The 24,151-nt window shown below is 32.6% G+C and overlaps 2 protein-coding genes across 9 annotated transcripts; one reads left to right on the top strand and one right to left on the bottom strand.

Annotated features, from left to right (window-relative positions):
* Positions 1-4,285: 4,285 nt before the first annotated feature.
* Positions 4,286-7,164, top strand: LOC111020082 (palmitoyl-acyl carrier protein thioesterase, chloroplastic). The gene is made up of 6 exons (XM_022296650.2): positions 4,286-5,244; positions 5,344-5,477; positions 5,859-5,972; positions 6,067-6,235; positions 6,321-6,389; positions 6,511-7,164. The coding sequence occupies exons 1-6, from the start codon at positions 4,870-4,872 to the stop codon at positions 6,856-6,858; spliced, it is 1,209 nt and encodes a 402-aa protein (XP_022152342.1). The 5' UTR covers positions 4,286-4,869; the 3' UTR covers positions 6,859-7,164.
* Positions 7,165-7,404: 240 nt separating this feature from the next.
* On the bottom strand, positions 7,405-15,094 carry LOC111020081 (CDP-diacylglycerol--serine O-phosphatidyltransferase 1). 8 transcript variants are annotated; one of them, XM_022296646.2, is made up of 14 exons: positions 14,806-15,094; positions 13,683-13,785; positions 12,051-12,245; positions 10,696-10,761; positions 10,553-10,612; positions 10,117-10,207; positions 9,760-9,814; positions 9,521-9,600; positions 9,293-9,409; positions 9,091-9,175; positions 8,707-8,798; positions 8,074-8,327; positions 7,904-7,992; positions 7,405-7,764 (listed from the first exon to the last, which is right to left on the bottom strand). In XM_022296646.2, exons 3-14 carry the CDS (start codon positions 12,218-12,220, stop codon positions 7,637-7,639), a joined length of 1,287 nt encoding a protein of 428 aa, XP_022152338.1. In that variant the 5' UTR covers positions 12,221-12,245; positions 13,683-13,785; positions 14,806-15,094; the 3' UTR covers positions 7,405-7,636. The 8 variants fall into 8 exon arrangements, with proteins under 8 accessions (XP_022152338.1, XP_022152337.1, XP_022152339.1 ...); XM_022296645.2 differs by lacking the exon at positions 14,806-15,094 and adding an exon at positions 14,579-14,799; XM_022296647.2 differs by lacking the exons at positions 13,683-13,785; positions 14,806-15,094 and adding an exon at positions 14,579-14,799.
* Positions 15,095-24,151: the final 9,057 nt, after the last annotated feature.

Here is a 24,151-nt window from a genome sequence, read left to right as displayed (position 1 = left end):
ATTCAATTACATAATTTGGAGGCTTCCAATTTACAATGGCATATTAATTTTTACGTTGGAAGAGACAAAATTAGAAAAATAAAAATAAAAATAAAAATTTTAAAAACATAGGAATGAAATTAATGTGAAAATGAGTAATTCAATTCTATATAGAAGAGTGTCTCGCTTTGCATTTCAATCTCATTCAAACCTTTTATTATTGCCATGATTTTTGGATATCGATGTGTAAATTGTGCACTGTATTCTTCTACCCATCCTAATTAGTGCTCCCTTTACGTCCTTGAGATAATCTAGCCTATCTCTACTTCCAATTACTTTGATCCAAGATACACTTTGAGTTTCTAGTTGTTTGGTTAGGCTTCCAATTTTGTAGTCATACATCAATCTTTCATGGATGAAAGAGACAACTAAAGTATACAAATGAATTAAAGTTTTAAAAAATACATGAATGAGATTCACGTGAAAATGAGGAATTCAATTCTATCTAGGGGTATGTCGCTCGGCTTTTCAATCACTTTTAAATCTTAAATTATTTCCATGACTTTTGGGTATTTGATTGATAAATTGTGCATCATATTCTTCTACTATGCTTTAGTAAGTGATCTTCCACTTTGCAATCGTATGTCCATTTTTCAAGGATGAAAGAGACAAAACTAAAGTATTCCAATGAAATTAAAGTTTTTAAAAATATATGAATGAAATTGAGGTGAAAATGAGGAATTGATCACAATTCTATCGTTTTGCTCATCAATCACCTTCAAACCTTCTATTATTGCCATGACTTTTTGGTATTTGATGGGTAAATTGTGCATCATTTTGTTGAATTTTTCAACGAGGCTTCTAATTTGCAGTCGTATGCCAATTTTTCAAAGATGAATGAGAAAAACTGAAGTATAGAAATGAAATTAAGGTTTTTAAAAATATTTAATATATGAATGAAATTGACGAGAAAATGAGAAAGAAAAAAAAATTAATACTTCTTTATCTTTTAAAATTCGAATACCAAACCAATCTAACTTCTTTTCATTCATACGTGGCATGAATTTGCAAGAGAGTAATATAATTCATAGTTACCCAAGTTTTATTTGTCTTACTATATTTTTTAAGCCACCGATTCCTTTTCAGTACACATTGATTTTCTTGACTTGGACAATTTATTAAATTAAAAACTAGTTTATTTAATTTGATATAAAGTTTAAATAAACAAACTAAGCAACTTTTGGGACCGCTAAAACAAGCATAGCTCAGCGGTAATTAATATATCTCCAATCAAGTAGTTGTAAGTTTGATCTACCATGTTGTACTAAAAAAACAACTTTGAGATCGAGTTGTTCGATATATATATATATATATATTTATATTCTCGTTAGCCACATTTCAATTGGCAATATATATTCGATTTAGGGGTTACTGTAGAAAATTGTTTTTAGAAATGGTGATTCAACAACTCGTAAGACTTAGGACGTGTTTTAAAGTTTAAAATGATTTTAAATTGATTTTTAAGGTATGACTTGAATTATGATTTTGAAAAATCAATTATACTTAAATATATATTTTTGAAATTACTCATTCTATCCTTACTTCCAAACACACCCTTAATGTTATTGTGAAACATTAAAATCACTATTTGCTAAATCGTGATTAGTGGAAAAAAAGAAGAAGTTATATATATGTTTTAGTCTTTATTGTTTGAGTGATTGTTTTTTTCAAATTTAATCTCTATTATTTAAAAAGTTTCAGTTTGGTCTCCTATGCTTTAACATTTTTCAATCTAGTTCCTTACTGTTGGTAAATGTTAAAATTGAATGATGATAAAATTACGTGACATAATATTTAGCAAATTACTCGAAACTTAGAAAAGAAAATAAGATCATTAAAAAGAAGAAAATTCAAAATTTCTACCAATTTCTAAGAGATTTGGAGTAAAAATGAGGAACTTTTCTCTCATGGATGACATTTCTTTTCACTTTTAACGTCTCGTCAATTGATAAGTACGACAAATCCATTCATCATCAACCAATTTTAATATTTACTGATTGTGGGATACTAAATTGAAATATGTTAAAACATAAGAGATCAAATTAAAACTTTTTAAATCATAGAGACTAAATTAGAAACACATCTAAATTAGGGACTAAAAAATATATTTAGCAAAAAGTATTAGTTTTGCTTTTCTTTTTTTTTTCCTTTCGTAAGATAGGTCATTTGCAAGAATAAATCAAAAGAAAACAAGAAAAAATAACTATTTGACTGTGTTGTACGTTAACGATCACATATAAGAAATAAGAAATATAACAAAAGTTTATAATATACCTAACTACGTTTTTGGATCCTAATTGATTTTTAAATAGAGCTCAGGAATCTTTAATTAGGAAAGACAAAAAAGACAAAAAGATTGGTTTAGAAAATTATTCCATAAATGATACATCCAACATACCTTATTTTTTAAAAAAGCAAGGTTAATTATGGTAAAAGTTCATTAATTAGATTATGATTCAAACCAATATTATATATTAACATGTAATAAAATGAAGAAGAAGAAAATGACAAATATGTCATAATCAAATTTCTATGAGATGGGAGGAAACCGTTTAAAATATACACGTATTAAAATAATAATTCAATAGAACATATTATAATAACTTAATTTTTAGAATAAATAAAGTTACACATTCCTTATGAATTTGTGAATAATTATCCCAAGTTCTTAAAAATAATTAAGACTGTTTTAAAACAATTAAACACATAAATTCTAAAGAACTAGACCAGAAAACAAACACAAGAAAGTAGATTACTTAACCATAAGGAGGGTGGAGCAGAGAAGGAAGGGGATAAGGTAAGTTCAAAACATTCTAATTTGTTCCTAAATATTTACTATTTAGAATCGAAAGATTATATATATAATAAATTAGATGTTAAATTATAGTTCGTTGAACTTTTTGAGATACTTTAAAAAAATATATTTAATAAATTTTTGAACTTTTAAAGTTTTGTATAATATATACAGCTAAACTTTAAAAAAATGTTTAGGAGATCTATAAATTTTCAATTGTGTCCAATAGATTCTTGATATATCACACACTTTTTAAAATTGAAGTATTTATTAGACAAAAAATTGAAAATTTAGGACCCTATTTAATAACTTTTCTACTTCTTGTTTTTCACATTTCCAATCTTTGAATAACATAAACATTTCGTAACTGTTTTTGTTTATTGTTTATTGTTTTTAAGAAACTAGTCTAAAATTGTGAACAACAAAATCAAGTTTTTTCCTTCTATTTCTATTTTTTTTTCCGAAAGCATGGAAAAAAGTATTATTTTTTCATTTTTACTTATAAAATACCTAATAAATATCAAAAGATAAAAATAACATAAAAAGTTTGAACATTTAATTTTCACCTGAAACTTTTACTGTTTTTTCTTAATTTAAAATTTTAGAAAACAAAAAACTGTTGTCAAACAGAATTCTACATTTTTTTTAATTTAAAAAAGGAAAACGAGAAACAAAAAATAAGAACATTAGAGAACGAGTGCTTAGTAACCCAATTAATATTTTTCAAAGTCTAGATATCTAAAGTTGCCAAACTTAGGGGTCGTTTGTTTTTTGGTATGTAGATGTCTGACATTAATAGATGCCTGAAATTTCAGATGCCCGGAATTTTAAATGTCCAGCAAATAACTACGTTTGTTTTGTAGGAATGTGTTAAATTTATAGAATGTTCCACAAATGCCTCACGAATATTTATATAATTTATAAATTCATTTAATATAATAGATTTATTTGAAATAATTTAATAGATTTATTTGAAATAATTTAATATATTTATTTTTTATATGTAATTTTATATGAACAAAATAATTCATATTAATTTAATATAAATTTCATTTTCAACTTTAATAGTTTTACAAAAAGATAATCATATAGTTTATGTTGGTGAAATTTATTTATCCTATCATAACATTATATTTCAAGAGGAAAAATATCACAGGTATGTTGGTTTTTAAAAGAAAATATTGCTTCACAATTATATATTTACCATAAATAAATATTATTAATAATGTAATTCCTTCAAAATATTAAAAATAAATGGAGATATTATATAATTTAATTGCAGTTTATTTTACATGTAAATCTAGTGTACAGATATACTTAATAGCATAAAGTTGTTTATTAGACGATGAGTACATTAATTTATTTTAATTATAAATTAAAAAATAAAGATTTTTTTGAGGAAAAAATAAAAAAAAATTGATAAAAAAAATATACGGAGAAGAAAATGAAGGGCAAAAATATAAAAAATAGATGCTCTCAATATAGGAATCTATTCTAGATATCTTACGTTCCCACAAAACAAACGTGAGAATCCAGATACCCATCCAACGGAAATCTCTGATTCCCACGAAATAAACACTCCTTAATACTTTCACCAAAATAAGATATTAAAAATTTGATTCCTCAAATATTTTTGGCTTCACCCTTTGTGGAATATAAGGTAATCTTGAATTGTTGCAAAAACAAACAAATGGGTTGATGAACCAAGGTCTGTATTATCTGCCATGGTCAAAACAAAACTCCCTCTGTTTCTTCCCACCATCACCGCACAGCTCCTTCCAATTTCCAAAGATCAAACCCATAATCACAAAATTCTCTCTTTGAATTCAACACAAAAGCTTCCAAAATCCAAACTAACCCATTTGTCCTCTAACACTCAATTGTCGATCACTACTAAGATTCCATTTCATACCCCATTTCTCCTTTCTTTGATATGAACTGAAACAAAATTACTTGTTCTCTTCTTCCTTAGGCATGTCCGCCATCTGCAACTATAAGATCGCCATGGCCGTTCCTCCCTTTCAGAAGCTCCGCAAATGGCCTCCTTCTCTTGCCCTGCTCCTTATTTTGTTGTGAGGTGCTCCACCGCCAAAGAAGGGAGCGATTCTTCTCACAAGCAAAGGTACATAAAACTTAATGGGGTTAATATTGGGTCCGTTTCAGAGGCTGATTTCCTCACCCAATCGGCAAGAGCTTCCAGAACTCTGCTCGCCTCTGTTGCGGCGAATGGGTGTGTTATTGAAGAAGATGTTCGCCTCAAGATTCCCACGAAGAAGCAGCTGGTTGATCCTCATCGGCAGGGGCTGATCATTGAGGGGGGTGTTGGGTATAGACAGACTGTTGTGATCAGATCATATGAAGTTGGTCCTGATAAGACTGCGACTCTCGAGAGCGTTATGAACCTGCTGCAGGTGAGCGATGCCCCACTTGTGTTCGACGAAATGCCTGAGAGAAGTTTTTGAGTTGGGAATTTTACTCTAATCGCTTGGAATCATTTGTGATTCTTGTAGGAAACAGCACTGAACCATGTTTGGATGTCTGGACTCCTCAGCAATGGTTTTGGGGCCACCCATGGCATGATGAAGAACAATCTTATCTGGGTTGTTTCACGAATGAACGTCGAGGTCGACCACTATCCGATATGGTATGTTCTCTTAAAGTTTGTAGTGACTCAAATAGATAGTTGTGATCTAGTCTCTCTGCTTTGTGGTTTTTCCTTGATAAAATGGTCCGGCCTCTTTGATGTCCTGTCCAACGGAGAAGACGTATGCCCATATAGGTTAAATCTACTAATACAAAGAACATTGTGTTACCTGTTCAATAAGTTGGTATCCTTAGGTTTAGATTGATATTTACTCCAATGACAGCTTCCGGAAGCAAAATTTAGAAAACTAATTGATTCGTCAGTTTGCATCTGTTGAGCCTTGAGGTGATCATCTTCCTACTTTGGTGGGGGATCTCGATTTCGAATGGATCAATTTGTTACATGAAATGTCACTCATTCGCATAGGGATACATTCTGCAGGGGGGAGATTGTTGAAATTGATACATGGGTTGGGGCATCGGGTAAAAATGGAATGAGGAGAGACTGGCTAATTAGAAGTCAAGCCACAGGTCATGTGTATGCTCGAGGTACAAGGTAATAAGAGCTGGATATCTAGATGCATTTCTTCAAAAATTTTACTCAGTTACTGTCATCTCGTCCGATACTAAAATTGTTAAACATAAAACAGCACATGGGTGATGATGAACCAGGAAACAAGACGTCTCTCGAAAATCCCAGAAGAGGTAAGGGCAGAGATTTCACCATGGTTTATAGAGAAGCAGGCAATCAAAGAAGATGTCCCCGAGAAAATTTCCAAGTTAGATGACAAAGCCAAGTACATGAACTCTCACTTGAAGGTAAAAAACACCAATAACTCTACGATTCGGTCACCACCAGAGAGTTAAGAAAGAACGCTGATAATTGCTATTTACTTATTTACAGCCAAAGAGAAGTGATCTGGACATGAACCACCATGTCAACAATGTGAAGTATCTAAGATGGATGCTAGAGGTAAGTTTTTTTGGGGGGGGTATGAACTCTTTACAAAACTTTTGGGGACAGATACTTTATCATTGTGGGATAAAGGAAATCCATTTTGAAGTTTTGACACTTCTTCATTTGCCTGTTACAGACGATACCCGACCATGTTTTGGAGTCGCATCAACTTTCCAGTATCGTATTAGAGTATAGAAGGGAATGCGGGAGCTCAGATATAGTTCAATCCCTATGTGAGCCAGAAGAAGATGGAATCCTGAGGGATGTGGACAAGATAGAAGATAATGAAATCAGTCTACTAAATGGGTTTTCCCTGGCATCAGAGATTTTCAAGGCTGGTGGGCTCTTGGGATCTTTTGACAAAGGTATACTGAGGTATACACATCTTCTACAGATTGAAGGGGAAGCTAAGAATGAAGAGATAGTGAGGGGAAGGACCACTTGGAAGAAGAAGCTTACCAATATACCATTTCCCACACAGTAAAAATTTCACTTATAGCAGTCTCGTGCCTCTTTACGGAGAAGACGACGAAGCACCACAATGCAACATTCCTGAAGACAATAAGCAAGGCTGCTTTAGGTGAAATTTCTCATTTTGTTCAAGATTTTTCCTAGTCTTGTTGTTCTGCATCACAAGGGAGTTCATCAGATGTAAATACTCCTGCAAGTGCAATAGAACCTTTGAAGAGTTCAAGAACAATGAGAAACATACAGAAGAAAGAATTTAAGTTGTAATATATTGATGATCATTTGGAGAAAAGAAAGCTGATCCATCATGGATGTATTTGAAGATGAGCATTCTGATTTTCTTCCTGTAAGTTTAGCCTTACAACTACAAATATCAATTGAGAACTTTGGAGAGAACCAAAACTAACTTTTTAAGAAAGCACAAAAATATATAAAGATCAAACATGGATCCAAAACATACAAAACTAAATAAACAGGTAAAATGAAAACCCAAGAAACACACCCACATCCCCCACAAAAAGAAAAAGGTAAAAAAGAAAAGAAAAAAGAAAAGACAGAAGAATAAAGCAAAAACCAACCGTAACCTTTGCATCCTAAAATCTAGGAAAAGAATAGGAAATTTTCCACTCAGGAAACAGAATTCCCAAAAAGAAGAAGATTTGCTCATCTGGGAAATTAGACCCTTTTCTAAGAGGAAAATCATGTACAATCAATGTAGGTAATAAAATATTTACATGAGAATCCCCCTTTTGACCAGGAAGAAACCAAAGAATAATCTACCGCCACTGCCGAGATCATTGCTTCTTTCTTGCTAAACTTTTATGCAATTGCCACGACCAAATTAGAATGAATAATACGAGCGCAGCCCCGATGGTGACCCAGAAGAGTACCAGCCAAAGGGGCATTGGTTTGGGATATAAACCTGATAAAGAATATAAATATCATCCATCAATGGCAGCGGGTTAAGCAATAACTCTATATTATAAGTTCACATTACTTATAGAATGTCAACAAGCTTGAAGCTAAACCATTACAGAGGTCAAAGATATCGAAATATGTACCATGTCCAAACTTTATACAAATAAGAAGTTCAATGATGCAAATTGCAAGCGAGAGCCAACAAAATGCGCCAACTTTCTTCACGGGCTTCCTGGAATATATATCATTAGTCAAGACAGATGAATTTGTACGGGGGAATATGAATTCACAGGGGTAGAGATGGAGAGAATACCGATCTTGTAGGTAGGAATTATACTCGCGAATTGTCGGGATTGCAATTAGCCACCACAAGACTAGCCTGTATATGATCACAGGATTCCTAGGGGGCACCCAGAGAGAGAACTTCAAAAAGAATGTATTGAGCTCTACCGTCAGGAAGACGATGCAAAGACTGATAACTTGGATGAAACGCCATGGACCAAGCAACGGGTGCCACTCGTCTTTGTCCCACTGTGCTGGTGTGAACTGCCCCAGTGTCCGCTTGACCTAAAATGGAGAAATAGCACGCCCATAACAAGTGCAAAGCATTGATGCAGTTTCAAAGGTACTTTTATCTCATGGTAAGACTTCTCATCTCTTCTCTTCCTAAACTAGCATGCCATGAAAGGGAAGAGAAAGATAATGGATTTTGATAGACATAGTAATGCCAATGATTCCAAATTTCGTAAATCAATTGAAATCGGAAATTTGATTCTTCACTTTGACTCTTCTTCCTTTTCTTCCTTTTATTTCGGGAAGTGGGGAAGGAGCTAGAAGAAGAGATATAGCATCAGCACAACTAATAACTCTTATAAAAGTTAAATAATTGGTAAGAAAAACTTATGAAGAATTCATATCAAACTGATGATGAACGTTTAAAGCATACTTTTCCAATAATATTAGGTTGACGACTTAGACCGACCCACTTGTACGTTTTACCATCGAAGTACCGAACCGTACGCATTCCTGCCCAGATGCCTGCAAAATTAGTCATACATGAAATCAGAAAACTGTATTTGTTTTAAAAGGTAACTATGAATATTTAGTTGGTAGCACGCTATGAGAAAACTAGAACCATCCTTGTCTATTTAAGAAGATTCAATTTCCAGAAATCTAGCAATTTCAAACCAACAAAAAGTCGAAGGTCGAAAGATCAGATAACAGACAGAGAAGGAAAATCTCTAATTATTACCCTGATGCAATATGGTTATTTGGGAGGTAGGAAAGAAGAAGAATTTGGGCATAAATTAAACAAAAAACAAGATCTCACCAAACCAGTTACAAATCAAAATATCAAGAACGATACTGTCCCACCAGCACTCATTGAAGTTTGGCAACATGTGGCGAAAGGTTAACTGAAAATCAAGAGAACTAAGTTACAATTATACCAAGAAATTGGACAAAGGAAACTTAAAAGGCCAAGCTTCGATCAAGATCATAGGACAAAATTCAAAGGTAATGAAAAACCAAACCTCCATCATTTCAAACCCAATCGATAATACCCAAAGTAGAGCTTGGTTACGAATCATTATAGCCTTGCCCCACCATCCAATGATATGAGCTGGAACAAATTCATCGAAAAGCGTCTCCTGGGAGTAAAGATAAGCAAGGCATGTATGATGAATCTCTCAGTATTGTAGACACAGAAAAAAAAATATTGCAGCGGTACATTTTGAGTATATAGGCAAAAGATTTCATACATAAACATTCTTAAACCTGCTTCTGGGATTATCAGGTATATAAAGGCGACAATCAGCACCATATGACCTTTCCGGAAGCTCTGCATGAAATAATAGGTTGATAATGACTTGTGCACTATGTTAGTCAAAAACTAAATTCTTCAAGAATATCAAAATGGAAAACTTTCCGACCACGACATATCCATCGCTGTGTGTATAGTTATCGCGGATAACAGTTTAACAAAAATGAAGGGCATTACCAACACCAAGGTCGGGATGGAGAAACTTCATAAACTGTCGAGCATCGTCGCGACTCTGAAAGACAATTATGTCATGATGTTAACATTAACAATAGACAATTTCTATAAAACCTTTAAACAACCAAAAGATAAATAATCTGTAAATCAACCAACTCCAATCTAAATTTTAGATCTCTCTCAACCTGACAATTTTCAATTTAAAGAACATATAGAAGTCGTATAAACAAAATTAAGGAAAACTAAAAAAGCTAATGTTTTCAATTAAGTTTCTGTTTTACAGATTAATTAAGGAATAACAGTAAATATCAAAGTAGAAAAGAAAATAAGGGGAAAGGGCCACTTTAAAGGATAGGTGACCTGAAAAAGCAAAAAAGTAAGCGCTATCAAATAAATGACGGCCATTCCATGTACCAAACGCCAAATTGCTGGATGTGGCCTAATCAAAATCCTGCAAGAAATAAACTCACTTGTGAGGGGTGCAAAAAAATGGTATCATGAAAAAACTTCATCAGAACTTCACTACTTGAACCATACCCAAGTTGTTATCAAAATAAATACCAGAATCAATAATAACAAAATTTCTCAGTAAACGACTCGCAAATGAAGGATAAGCTTTATCATGCATAACGGAACAAATGAAATCTAGAGTTCCTTAACATTCCAGCTTTTGAGTTCCTTAACATTCCAGCTTTTGAACAAGTTTTATTATCATTAGATTTTATTTATGTACAATACAAGAGATGAGAATATCAATATCCTACGTTCATATACTCAATAAAAAACAACCACTTACGTCGATGGGGCTTGGAGCAAACAATAGGCAAGAAATACTGAAATCATTGCCCATACACCCCTACATGAAATAGCAGATAGTAGGATGAGCTTATGACAGGAAACAAAACATCTATAACACAACATTGTGCATATGGCACAAACCTTTTAACCGATGTAGCGCTATCCTCATGTGTGGCGTTTTGAGGATCAAGGGCTCCACTGGCCCAGCTGGTTAGGACAAGCAAAAAGGTAAATAAAACAGAAGTTTGAAAATCATGAAAAATAAATGTGTTGTAGTTTCCTTCAAAAAATGCTAGAAACATTTACATTTTTTCAAATAAAACAGGGGGTGAAATACAGCAGAACAATATAATATCTTGGAGGCCATAACAATTTTCCAAGCATAAAGTGAAACCAGATGTTGATAGTCTCCCTATCTCTCACTATCCATTCTGTGCTTACATTTAGATGTTAATACATTCCAGAACTACAAATCTCTCATTTTAATGGAGCGAGCAAAAATAAAGAAATAAGTAACAAAGGTAACATGAACTAAGTGAGGCAATAAAAAAAATTTCAATTAGCAGGCGTCTATAGAAAGTTAAATTAAAATAGAGGGTTATAAACTGCAGTAAATGATGCCGGTTGCTATATGTATATCCTACTAGCTAACAATGGACAAATATGAACGTCCCGACATCTACTGCTCGATGCTACGAAGTACAAATTACAAAAATAAATGAAAGAGAAGCTTCAATTCGAGGGAACGACTAAACATTATAGAAGGAAATTTTGTTATTAGAACCAGAAGAAAATAAAAAACTTCTGTTGCTAACCCAAAAGGAGGACGGCAAAATCACATAATTAATCAACTATTGCAAAAGAGAAAACAACTCATGCAATACACAGCAGGTGCATCTAAAACCAAATTTCAGCTGTGCGTAAAATTTCAGTATTAAATTAACAATATATCCAACACCTTTCATCATCACAATGATCAGCTGGGCAGTTCTTGAACACTAAGAGGTCATCATTTGATTTAAACCTCTAAAAATAACACTGTAACAATCATATAGTTCACGTTTTTGTAATTGATCAACACATATTAGACGGAGTAGGAAGCACAAATTCATTGAGAAAGAGAATCCTGTTCAGAGTATAGATAGGAAGCGAAAGACAAAGTTTGAAATAAACCACTTCAAATGCAGAAAAACTTAGTCAAAAGAATTTAATGGTAAGAAACGCTACCTATTGCACAAAACACTCACATAAGGAAGCATGCACTAATAAGTAACAACAAAACATTGCAAGGCTTGTACGCCCATATAGTTCACATTTTTATAATTGACCAACACAGATTAGATGGAGCAGGAAGCAAGAATTCACGGAGAAAGAGATCCTGTTCAGATTATAGTTAGGAAGCTAAAAAAAAGTTTGAAATAAACCACTTCAAATGCATAAAAACTTAGTCAAAAGAATTTAATGATAAGAAACTACCTATTGCACAAAACACTCACATAAGGAAGCATGCACCAATAAGTAACAACGAAATAGTGCGAGGCTTGTACGCCCATGCAGTCCAGGGATCAAGATCTTCACCCATGCTTAATGAATTAGAGTCACCATTTTCTTGAACAAAATGATTTCTTCTCCTCGCTCGTTTAGGTCCATCAGGCTCCATGGCCATTCCTTGAGACTATACAGCTTGCTAACTGCAAATCATAAATATAATGGTGTAACCATTTTTTTAAAACCAAAACATACTAAAGAATTACAAGTAAAAGGATTCAAAGGTTGCCTCCTTGTACAGTGATTGGCAGCTTAGAACATGAAAGGGGCAAAAAGGCATTATAAAAGTGACAGAACATAAGCACCTTTAAGAACACCAGGCAGAAGTTTAGTCAGAACACAGAAATACCATCCTTATAAATAGGTAAGGCAGTACGACTAGAGAATACAATTTGGTGATACATGCCCGCCTCAATGATAAAAATATATTAGTAGAGAAATCAAAAGTTGGTTGGACAATCAAAAAGTATTCAGCTGCTCGAAACACTCAACTCCAAATCATATACTTCCAAAATAATAGAAATGACATGTGCGTTCTAGATTATTTGGAAAAACTAAATTTTACTCAACTTTCATTTACCATACTACACATTGAAAACCTTCAAGTTCCAATTCTGATATTTACCTCCCAATATGATCTCATCATTTTCAAATTAAACTTCTGGTCCTGCTTACTTATTTTTGTGTTTAGACTAGACTAAACATAATTCTAGAAATGAAGTCCATTCTTTTTAGCCCTTTAACAAGTAAAGAAGCAACAAGTACTGTTACAAAGATTTAAAGGCTGAAAATGGCACCTTCCAAAAAAAATTCAATGGAGGTATGTCAAAGAGTGGCATATATTGATTAACAAAAACCGACTAATGAATCACGGATAAACATGAAACTCATTAAGCCAACAATGGTGGGCAAATATGATAACTGGACAAGGAAAAAACTAAAAAGACATTCTAAAGATAAATAGAAACATTATTCCTCGGATGAAGTTCACATGATTAAAGAAAGACCTTCTTAGCAATGAAAATCTGATACTCTAAATCATTACAGAATCTATAGATATTCACACAAGGAAATTAATGAGATCATTGTGCTCCAGTCAAAAAAGGTGAGCAGAAAGAGCCATTAGGTGATATGATTAAGAAAACATTCCATAGAAGCATGTGAAATCTAATCCTCTATGCCCATCCAAATGAATGGTCCCTACAGATTTCCCTTTGGCTGATTGTGACATTCATGACCAATCACAATAGTCTCACAATGAACTTCCAATCAAGTCCAATCAAAACAACTTCCATATTCCACCCATCAATTGGATACCTATCCTTCAAAGTCCAAAAGGGATTCTCAAATCTCAAGTCAAACTTGTTTATCGAAAGGGAAAACCACTTTTCCACAAATATGATCCCACACAATGCTCCAAACTTTACAGACTGTTTCCTAATAATGCCTTAAATAACCTATGCCAAAGGCTATGCGTTCATAGCCCTTGTTAAGTGATCAGAGTAGAGATTTGATGAGCAGTGGTCAAAGATTTTTAATGCAACCTCATCAACAGAAACGTAAAACTACAATAAAATAACCTGCAATGTTGGCCCTTCAATCCCTTCCTCTCCACAGCCTAATATATCATAATGGAATTGATTGATGAAGATGTACAAAGGGATCCAAGACAAATCCTCAAACCTGAAACTCATTCAGTATCCACAAAGAATTTGATTCAACCTCTTGCATATATCTTTCGAAAGGAAAAATCCCAGAGCATCATCCAAGGAGATGGCATAATTTAATTATTAAAAAAAAAAAAGTGAATCAGACCCAACAATATATTGCTTACTAAATGAGTTAGAGAACAAAACTGACACATACATGGCACAAATCTAAAACAGTGAAAACTAGAAAACATAAATATAAATTAGAAACCTGCAGGCCAGGGTGAAGTGTGAAAGTGCAATTAAGCAGTGGAGAAGTCAATGAGAAATTAAAAAGAATAATATGATTAAAAAAAACCTTAAAGAAAAAAAAGGAAAAATCATATGGGACTGTAGAGAGAAAGAAAGCAAAAAGGGGAGGGGGGGGACCCCACCATGAAATAACACCACCCTTAATTGAAACCGTTGCATGTCTTGGAAAATATAAAGTACCCATTATTGAAAGTGATGTAAAATTAAAACCCATTAGAGAATCGCCCAGAAATCGCGCAGCAAAAAGAAAGAAAAATAGCAGAACACGCGAGAGAGCTCTAGAACTGATGAACACGAAAGAGAAATAAAGATTCAATCACAAAGAACAAACAAGGAATCGGCGCAGAAAATGGAATCCATAATCAATCGCACAAAATCGATAAGCAAACGAAACCCAAATAAAAGAAGAAGAAGAAAAAGGAAAAGGCGTATTTGGGTACAGAAAACAAGTAATGTTTTTCTTTTTGGTGCGAGTTCGTTCTGTAGAGGAGGCAGCAAAGGCAAAGGCAACTTACGTAGAGAGGGAAACGGGGGTGGGCTGACAAAGGGGTGCCCTAGCCGTACGATTGGAGGACAAAGGGATCGTAGCCGTCAGATCAGAAAGAGAGAGAACAAAGAGAGAAAGTGGAAGTCTAATAATGGGAGTTATAGAAAGCAGCGAGAAAAAGAGAAAGAAGAAGGAAGATGGAGAAAGGCAAAGCAAAATCACACACGAATAAACAAATCCCTAAATTATTATTACCAAAATCAAAAACCCCATATCAAATAAAATCCATCTGATTGCTGCTTCGGCACAGAAAAGGGGGAAATCAAAAAAAATCAAAAAGCAAAATATAGGCTTTTCAAACAGTAGAGAGAGAGAGAAAGAAAAAAGAAAACAAAATTCTGCGTTGTTTTTCTTTAATCTGTGTGATAAGGGAGGAGAGAGAGCAAAAGCGTAACTTCTTTTTTTCCTTAATATCTGTAGAGAGAGAAAGATGAGGAGAGAGAGAGAGTCTGCAACAGCGGCAGAAAGGGAGCAGTGAGATAGAGAGAGAAACCAGAGAGAGAGAGAGAGAGATGGTCAAAGAGAGACAAATAAGTTTTATATTTATTTGTTTTTTATTTATTTTTTTACTTTTTTGGGAAATGGTTTATTAGTGAGGGGGAAGGGCACTTGTTCACAATGTCTTCTTATGGAACAATTTTTATTGTAGAATTTTTCTAAAAGATTAATTTGAATTTAGGTTTAAATAATTTTGGTGGGTCTGGTTTACTATAATACTTGTATTTTTGAAATGTATATTTTGATTCTTGTAATTTTAATTTTTGTTCATTTTTAATCTATTTATATTTGGTGTCAAGACGTCTGTTTTAGTCATGTACTTTAAAAATGAACTACTTGTATCCATATTTGAAACATTTTAATATACATATTAGAGTAATAAAAATCTTTTAATTTAAATTTGTGTATATTTCAAGAAATTTAGTAGAGTGTTATGGTAAAATTTTAATTGAAATAAATGAGATAAAAATATAAAAGTGAAAAAGATTAAAATAGATCACTTTTTTAAAGTGCAATGACTAAAATAAATGGTTCAAGATACATGGATTAAAATGAACAAAAATTGATCCATGGTTCTTTTTTTTTAAGTGTATGGGTTGGAGATCGAATTTTGAGGTTTCTTTAGAAAAATAACTACAATTAAATTGATGATTCCATAAAAATAAGACTTTTTTAAAATGGCTATAAAAAATAAATAAGTGCACAATATAAAATATGTGAAAAGTAAATTTAAAAATATTTTGGTGGTTTTTAATTTTAATATTTTAATTTTAAAATATGTTATTATCTTTTTTTAGTACAACATGTTGGGGGAGGGATTCGAACTCACAACCTCATGGTTGGAAGTATATGTCAATTATCGCTGAGCTATGCTCGCTTTGACACATATGTTATTATCTTGTTCGTTCGCTTTGTTTTTTTATTATTATTATTTCTAAGAATATTCGAGGAAGCCCTCTTCAACAAAAAAAAAAATTCTTAATTTTAGAAATATCGCTATCCAAATTAAATATGTTTTAGTATTAAAAAACAAACAATGATTTTAGAAAGACGAGAATAAACTTTTAATATTATTTCCAAACAATTAATAGCATTTTTATAATTGTGAAATATTATTTTATTTTCAAAAAAATTAATCATAAATATTCGAAGCATCCTCCAGGGATCCCCTCCTTAATTGCCGCATATTTCCTTTGCATGTTTCTCCACTACTTTATATGAACTTTTGCCCTTTTTGCAATTACTATCATACCCTTGGACGCCTCTTCCCTTCTTTTTCTTTTTTCATTTTTTTATAATTTGATTAAATTATAAAGATTTTAAACCTATGACCCAAGAGAAAGTTACAAATGATTTTACTAGATATTTTTTTTTGACAAAAATATTTTGATTAATTGAATTCTGAATCGAGTTAGTTGTTTCTACACTTTAAAAATCTTATATTCATTATTGATCATAGTGTTAAATACAAAGTAAAATTTGGATGGTATTAATGTAGAGACTAACAAGGTACATATTGTGAGGTCAACAATGTCTTTTTTTTTTTTTTGCCTATTAGCAACAAGACCCACAAAAGTTTATATGCAGTAACAACTTAGAAATTTTTAAAGTATAATAACGAAGAAGAAATAATGTAAAAATGCAGGAACAAGAGCAAAGACGATATAATTTTAAGTAAATAATTGGTCGAAGAATATTTGGATAGGGGTGTTTGTGTAAAAAGAGGAAGGATAAAGATGCAAATATAGGAAAGAATGGGGGCCTTATGGCAAGGGGAGAGTTATTGGAAGGATGGAAGATGGAATAATTTGGCTCAACAAGATGTGACCTTAAGCACAAAGGGTCATTTCATTGTTCCTTTGTGTATTTCTCTTTCACACAAATGGGGGGACCTTCATGTTCATGGCTTTTTATGTGTGATCCATTTGGAATACTATGCACACAAATATGTAAAATAATGATCAAACATCAATCTCTCTCTCAAAAAAAAAAAAAGGTGAACAATAGCCACTACTTTTCTCTACTTTCTTTTGTTTCATTGATAATTTCATGGTGTTTTTTTATTAAAAAAATTATCACGGGTATAACGTACAAATTCTTATAGAGAAAAAAGTCAGTCAAAAATTATCACGGTGTGTAAAGTACAAGTTCCTATAAGATATTATAACCATTTTAAATGTCGATAGTTTGATCCTCTACCTGCAAAACTCAAAAGAAAAAAAATATTCTAATTTTGAGTTGGGTTGGGAAACGGTATGTCACAAGTTAATCTTTAAATTGAGAAAGAAGGAAGAAAATAAATTTTGTTTTATTTCATTCTATACTTTCAACTATCTTTCTTCGTAGGTATGATTTAAATTTTTTTAAATAGTATAATAAATATGGGGTGGGAGATTGAAATTTCAACTTCAAAGAAAATAATGGATCTTATTTATTGAATTATGTTCAAACTACCTCAAAAAAAACTAAACTAAGTAGTTCCTATAAATTATACCTTTAGAAATGTAAGAATCAAATCCCTATCACTTTCTCTACTATTTTTTTCTTGAAATCAAATGTTCAAATCTTGATCTTTCACGTTTGTTCTAAAAAGATTGTTATATTTTAGGATTATGTCATGAAAGAAAAAAATTATGGGTGTTCGTGACAAAATTTAACCAACTTAAAAATATGATCATTACCAAAATTTTATAATGTGTGGTCTTGAGAAATTCAACAAATAATAATATGGTTGGTAAATAGTGCCAAATATTTTTTTTAACCTATAATCACATGTGGAACAATTCCAAACTTATTTCGATTGATTGAAATTGTCATAAATCACGTCCATTGAAACATGGCAGTCCAAAAGATTTGATTTTTGTTTTCTGTTTTCAAAATCAAATTTGCTTTCTCACAATTTTCCCCTACTTTTTTAAAGACAAATTCTATTTATCTAATTTTCAAATTATAGCTTAGATTTTTTTTAACTTGTTCAAATAGTAGATCACAATATAAAGTAACATGTCTTTTAAAAAAAAAAAAAATTAAGTAACAGGTAGGTAGTAATAGTATTTACAAACTTAATTTTTGAAAATAGAAAATAAAAAGCAAATAGTCATAACAATATGTCAAAGTTATCAAAAGAAAATATAATCATCAGAAACAATATTGTTTGTGAATAATTTTTAAATCATTAATAAACCATAACAATAACATATTAATATAATTATTGTTTATCGCGATGGGCATCGGAAAATTAAAGTTCAGGCTAGCCGCTACAATGGAAGGTTGAAATCATTTGCAAATTTATGGGAGCGTCTAAATGATTTTGCATCGGGTCAAATCTTGATCTAATGATCATAAAGTTGGTAGCTGGAACAAACCTATAGATCATATGACAAATAAGACATGGACCAATGTGCCTAAGGTAGCCTTTCATGACTTCCCACTTTTCATGGATGTCGAAAAATTTCTGGTGAGATTCCATTTACTTTCTCCATGAAAAAGAAAAACAGACTAAACTACACAGCTTTCTACGACTTGGTTGCTTTTCATCTTACCTAAAAGGCCATAGAAAGAAGACCAATAATGATGAACACTAAAATAGAGCAGGAGATTCTTTTGTAATCCCATATACCAACCAGTAAAAAATTTTAACAGATTAACAAGATGAAATTATTTAACCTTTAATTTTCTAATATTTTCACGTAAAATGTAAGAGAAATAAAATAAAATTCAACATAACATTAAGGGGGGAAAAGGATAAGATGGTTTGAAAAAAAGCTAAATCCATCAACTATCCCATCACATAAAAATGAGAGCTAGATTGAAATTGGAGAAAAACGAAAAACAATAATGATCAAATTATAAACCTTTATGTAATAGTACTTTATTTTCTAACAAAATCATGATTACTTCATTAATTGAAATTGTGGATAAAATAATGCTTTTCTTTTTTTGGGCAAAGCAAAACCCATTTCATTTCTTTGGTTCATATGGAAAAGTGTGGAAAAGTAAATATATATATATATATATATATATATATATATATATATATATTTTTGTTTTAAAAGTAAAGTAACTTAAAATTTTATTTGGATTTTGTAGCATTTTGATCCACCGTCCCAACACAAGCTGACTCTCTTGAAAGAGTCGAAGTGAATGCAAATAAAAAACCGGTAAAATAAAGTAAATACTTTGACACTCAAGTTAGTAGTTAGACAATCTATATTCGAGAGAGAATATAGTTTTATGTATCTGAAAATGAGGCGGGAGGTCCTATTTAATAGGCGAGGCTTCCGACAGTTCTCTGACAGTCTGAGAATTGTGACATGTTATCGTAGATTCTATTGGAGGTTTGTGCCTACATAAGTAAGTATAAGTCACTTGACTGGTAACTCAAGCAACCAAGGTTAAAGTTTGTGGTCGGCTCAGCGGATATCTCAAGCGGTCAAGACGCAAGACTTTGGTCGACTTAGTATGGAACATAGGTCGCGACCATCTCCAATAAATCAACTTGACATTTACAAATATTTGAGCTACAATTCCTTTGAGCATATCATGTATGAGTCACTGTATTGACTCACTATCGTTGAGCATGTCAGATGTTGACACATGGCTGGTGAGAAATCACCTCTAACATAGTAGTTTGGATGGAAGATCTTTTTCTCCGTTAAATGATATTTGAAACATTTTTTTAAATGAAAATAATAAAATCTATCTCCTCAAAGAAAAAAAATCAAATAATTATAGATTTAGATTGGACCATAGAAAAGATTAGCAACAACCAAACATGCTATTCAAGATAAGTGGGCTAAATAAAATAAAAAGTAAAAAGATAAGGCCAAAATTTTGACAACTTTTAATATGAACTTTATTTTCGTGTTATATTCGATTTTTCAATGGGATATGATTTGATATATAGAATCGACTATTTAGTATAAAACTTTGACCATTAAAACCTACTAAGGAATATTGGATAAACATGATAATTATTACAAGTCCTTTTCCTTACATCACTGCTATAAAAAGAACTCTTCCTTAATATTAGTGCCAAAAAATCCACCTTTATCTTATGATGAAAAACAATTATTTCTCTACAAAATAAAATGAAGAAATACAAGTTCACCCAATAGATTAAAATTTGAAAAAGAATATGGTTGAGAGTATAGGTAAAAATTGATAATTATAAATAATATAAAGGTTTTAAAATGTTTTAATCCATGCTCTTTCAAAAACATTTTGTTTATCTCTAAATTTTGCATGAAAAAGCCATTTTTAGATTTTGTAATTAATATTTATATAGAAAAGTTTGAAGCTAAGCAACAAAGGAATTAGGATATCTCCTAAGTAATTAATAAAAAAACAAATCAATGGTAAGAATTAATTTAAATTTTTATGCAAAATTTCGTATCTAAAATAATATATATTCTAGACTTTATAAGGGTCCTTGATAAAATAGATATAAAAATTCAAAAGTCAGAAGAGAAGAAATATGTAAGTTTAGAAATGAAAGTATATAATCTAAATTATTTTTAAAATATAAATATATCTCTAAAAGTATATTTTCTTTTTCCTTTCCAAATAAAGTATGTATGGAAGCAAAGCAACATGGGAAGGATAAATCCTCATAATTTATAATTCCAAGATTTAGGTCTCGTTTGTCACACGTGATTTTTACAAATCCAACGTATATATAGTTTTCCCAAAAGCAAATGCTTAAGGGTAAAGTTTTATATGAATTGATGACGTCGATAACTTAGCTTTTTTTCTCATTAATAAGGTTTTTTTTTTTTTGACATCATAAGAGAGAGATGTTGACAGTTGGACAAAAAGTTTGTCACATTTTCTATATTATTTTCTTCTTTTGAGTGATTTATTAACACAATATAGAATGTTGATAATTAGCTATGTTTTTAAATATCTATTAAAGTTTAGAACTACCACAAAACATTGAAACTTTAAGGTGTGAATAAAATATTTAAAATTTATATATATATATATTTTAATACGACAGAGGTGCAAGATTGAACTCACAACCTCATGATTGGAGATATATGTCAATTACCGCCGAGCTATGCTCACTTGGACATTTAAATATTTTATTTAATATCTTAACTTTTATATATATATATATATAGTTATTAAAAAGTATGGATTTGGAAGAAATATTTTTTGGACAATATTGACCCTTACTTTTTTTGTAATACCAAAATTATCATTCTCTTAAATTTATCACTCTCCCATCCATCCCTTTTCTTTTCTACGTGAGACTCTTCCATCTTTTCTCATTTATCTCTCGCTTATTTAGTTATAATTAAGTTTTTATGGAACAAAATTTAAATGCATCACAAAGTGGATTAAATGAATGAAACATGAAATGTTAAGAATATCAAAAGTTTTGCATTTATTTATATAAATTAATTTTAAAATTAAATTTTTTACATTTAATTATGTTGAATAGTGGAATATGAAAAGTGTTAGAATTTCAAAGATTTTTGTGACTTTTCTAGTTTCCACGTCTATAAAAGTGGTTCTATTCCTCCTCATTTTCACACTCTAATTTGTTCTTTTATTTTAACATATTTTTTTTTATCTTTAGTTCATCGTAGTTTCTAGATTTAGTGATAGAACACTAACATTTTCAATATTCTTTTTTATGTTGTAGAGCGGCATTGTTTAGAAATGGTTGATCATTGTATATATCTTACCAGCATTTGTCAGTTTGATCTCAAACATCGAAGAAGTAAATATATTTTATGAAAATATATGATAATCGCCTTGATTTTGTTCTTCAATATTGCTATTTTTAAGTTCGGACTATTTTGTAGTTAATTTTAATATCATTATTTTTATTTTAAATATTGAAATTTTTTAAACATTGTATGTATAGGATAATCGTCTTGATTTTGTTCTTAAATATTGCTATTTTTTAAGTTCGGACTATTTTGTAGTTAATTTTAGTATTATTATTTTTATTTTAAATATTAAAATTTTTTTTAGGAAACAAAATTTAAATGCACCACAAAGTGGATTAAATGAACGAAACATGAAAGGTTAAGAATATCAAAAGTTTTGTCAATATTTATATAAATTAATTTTAAAATTAAATGTTTAAAAAAATTAAAATTAAAATTAAAACTTTTACATTTAATTAGGTTGAATGATGGAATATGAAAATGGTTGGAATCTCAAAGCTTTTTGTAACTTTTCTACTTCCTGGGACTATAAAAGTAGTTCTCTTCCTCCTCATTCTCACACTAATTTGTTCTATTTTGTTATACATACTTTTTTCTCTTTAGTTCATCGTGGTTTCTAGATTTAGTGATAGAATACTAACACTTTCAATATTCTTTTTTATATTGTAGAGCGGCGTTGTTTAGCTTTGATCATTGTGTGTATCTTGCAAGCATTTGTTAGTTTGATCTCAAGCATGATAATGTTTGGGGGTAAAAATACCTCGGACACGTGGAGGACGTTTACTGGTGTCCAAGGATTAAGTGTCCTAGGTCCACCTCGAACCTGCCGAAGAAGTCGGGTTCACCCATTGGGAACAGGCTAAGTATACATGCCGAAGTCCGATCTGATTGGGGTTCGATCTACTCGGAACCCGACAGGTCCGACATGAGAAAAAACATGTAACCGTCGGTCGTGTGTACTGTCGGATTCCCCACCTATAAATAGAGGGTCTCATTTCACGCTCAGGTATGGAATCTCACCTCGAACTAAATACGGAGTCCGACCTATACTGACTTGAGCGTCGGAGTGTCTACTCTCTTGTGCAGGTCCACTCTTGTGTTCAGGTCAAACCGGAGACCGGGTTCGAGCTAGGTTCGTAAAGTGTCGTTGTGCAGACATTTGCATAAACATTTGGTGCCGTCTGTGGGGACGAAAAGACGATCTAAGTCATCCCGATTTAAAAGCGCAAACAAAAATGGTTCAGCCAGCAAATTCAACCAACACAACTGACCGAAGAGCTCTAGCGGCCAATGATGGCCACCAGAGGGAGGTTGAGGCAGAAGTGGTAGAGGGACAGGTCATGAAGGCCTGAGGACAGAGCCTCTCCGCAGGTCGGCACGCATCACCATGCCTGTTCTGCCGTCAGCACATCCAAAGCCATCCAAGGCCAATCGTGGCCGAGGTGGAGCTTCGAAGAGAACCACCCGGGGACCAGCCCCAGCTCCAACAAGGGAAAACTTCGATGCACTTCAGAAAGAAATGGAGGCAATGAGCACTCAGATGCGCACCATGGAAGAAATGTACAACGAGATGGTGCAAGCCGCAGGTGCTAGGTCTCAATCTGAAGACCGAGTGGCACGCGGCGAGGTGCACGAGCGCAGAGGTCTTCACCTCGGACCAGTCGAGGAAGAATGCCCTGGAGGAGATGAAGATGAAGAGTACACTCATCAGAGGGGTGATCTCCGCGAGCATCTCAACAGAAAGAGAAGCTCGTCCCTCAGAAAGGGACGATCTCCGTCCTGCTCGCACAAGAGCTCCAACCAGCAGGCTGAGTCCTCCTACAACCCAATAACTCCCGAGGGAGTGATCACAAGGGAGGAGTTCAATTAGCTAAAGAGCAAGTTCGATGCTTAGGTTGAAGCCTTGAAGGCTAGGTGCGAGAAAAAAGAAAATTCGTTCGATAATGGCGACCTAGGAGAATCACCATTCACTTCGGACATCCTGGAGGCTCCAATCCCTCCGAAGTTCAAAACTCCCACCATAAAGCTTTATGATGGGTCTAAGGACCCAAAAGACTATGTTGAGGTCTTCGAAGGTCTCATGGATTTTCAGGCGGCAACAGACGCAATCAAGTGCCGCACCTTCCAGATCGCACTCACCGGCAGCGCGATTATGCTATCGAAGACTGCCGGCTAGGTCGATCTCGACCTACTCACAGCTGAGGAAAGAGTTTATCAATCAATTCTCTTCTCGGCATTATGACAGAAAAACAGCGACTCACCTCGCAACCATCCGGCAGAAGGAAGGTGAGACGCTGAGGAAGTATGTCACAAGGTTCTAGGAGGAGCAGTTGAAGGTTGCGCACTGCTCCGATGACTCGGCC

Source organism: Momordica charantia, assembly GCF_013281855.1.
Source record: "Momordica charantia cultivar OHB3-1 chromosome 4 unlocalized genomic scaffold, Mcharantia_2.0 BLBB01000004.1, whole genome shotgun sequence".
Classification (NCBI taxonomy): Eukaryota; Viridiplantae; Streptophyta; class Magnoliopsida; order Cucurbitales; family Cucurbitaceae; genus Momordica; species Momordica charantia.
Note: the sequence above shows the minus strand (reverse complement) of the source record. Positions and strands in the feature narration are given on the sequence as shown.

What these genes read in the sequence shown, in the direction of transcription:
- LOC111020082 (XM_022296650.2), top strand. Translation starts at nt 4,870, where the DNA reads ATGGCCTCCTTCTCTTGCCCTGCTCCTTATTTTGTTGTGAGGTGCTCC. An exon ending in GTCGACCACTATCCGATATG is followed by an intron (nt 5,478 to 5,858) that starts GTATGTTCTCTT and finishes TACATTCTGCAG; the next exon opens with GGGGGAGATTGTTGAAATTG. An exon ending in ATCTAAGATGGATGCTAGAG is followed by an intron (nt 6,390 to 6,510) that starts GTAAGTTTTTTT and finishes TGCCTGTTACAG; the next exon opens with ACGATACCCGACCATGTTTT.
- LOC111020081 (XM_022296646.2), bottom strand. Translation starts at nt 12,220, where the DNA reads ATGGCCATGGAGCCTGATGGACCTAAACGAGCGAGGAGAAGAAATCAT. An exon ending in TTACTTTTTTGCTTTTTCAG is followed by an intron (nt 9,815 to 10,116) that starts GTCACCTATCCT and finishes ATTGTCTTTCAG; the next exon opens with AGTCGCGACGATGCTCGACA. An exon ending in GCAGGTTTAAGAATGTTTAT is followed by an intron (nt 9,410 to 9,520) that starts GTATGAAATCTT and finishes CTTTACTCCCAG; the next exon opens with GAGACGCTTTTCGATGAATT.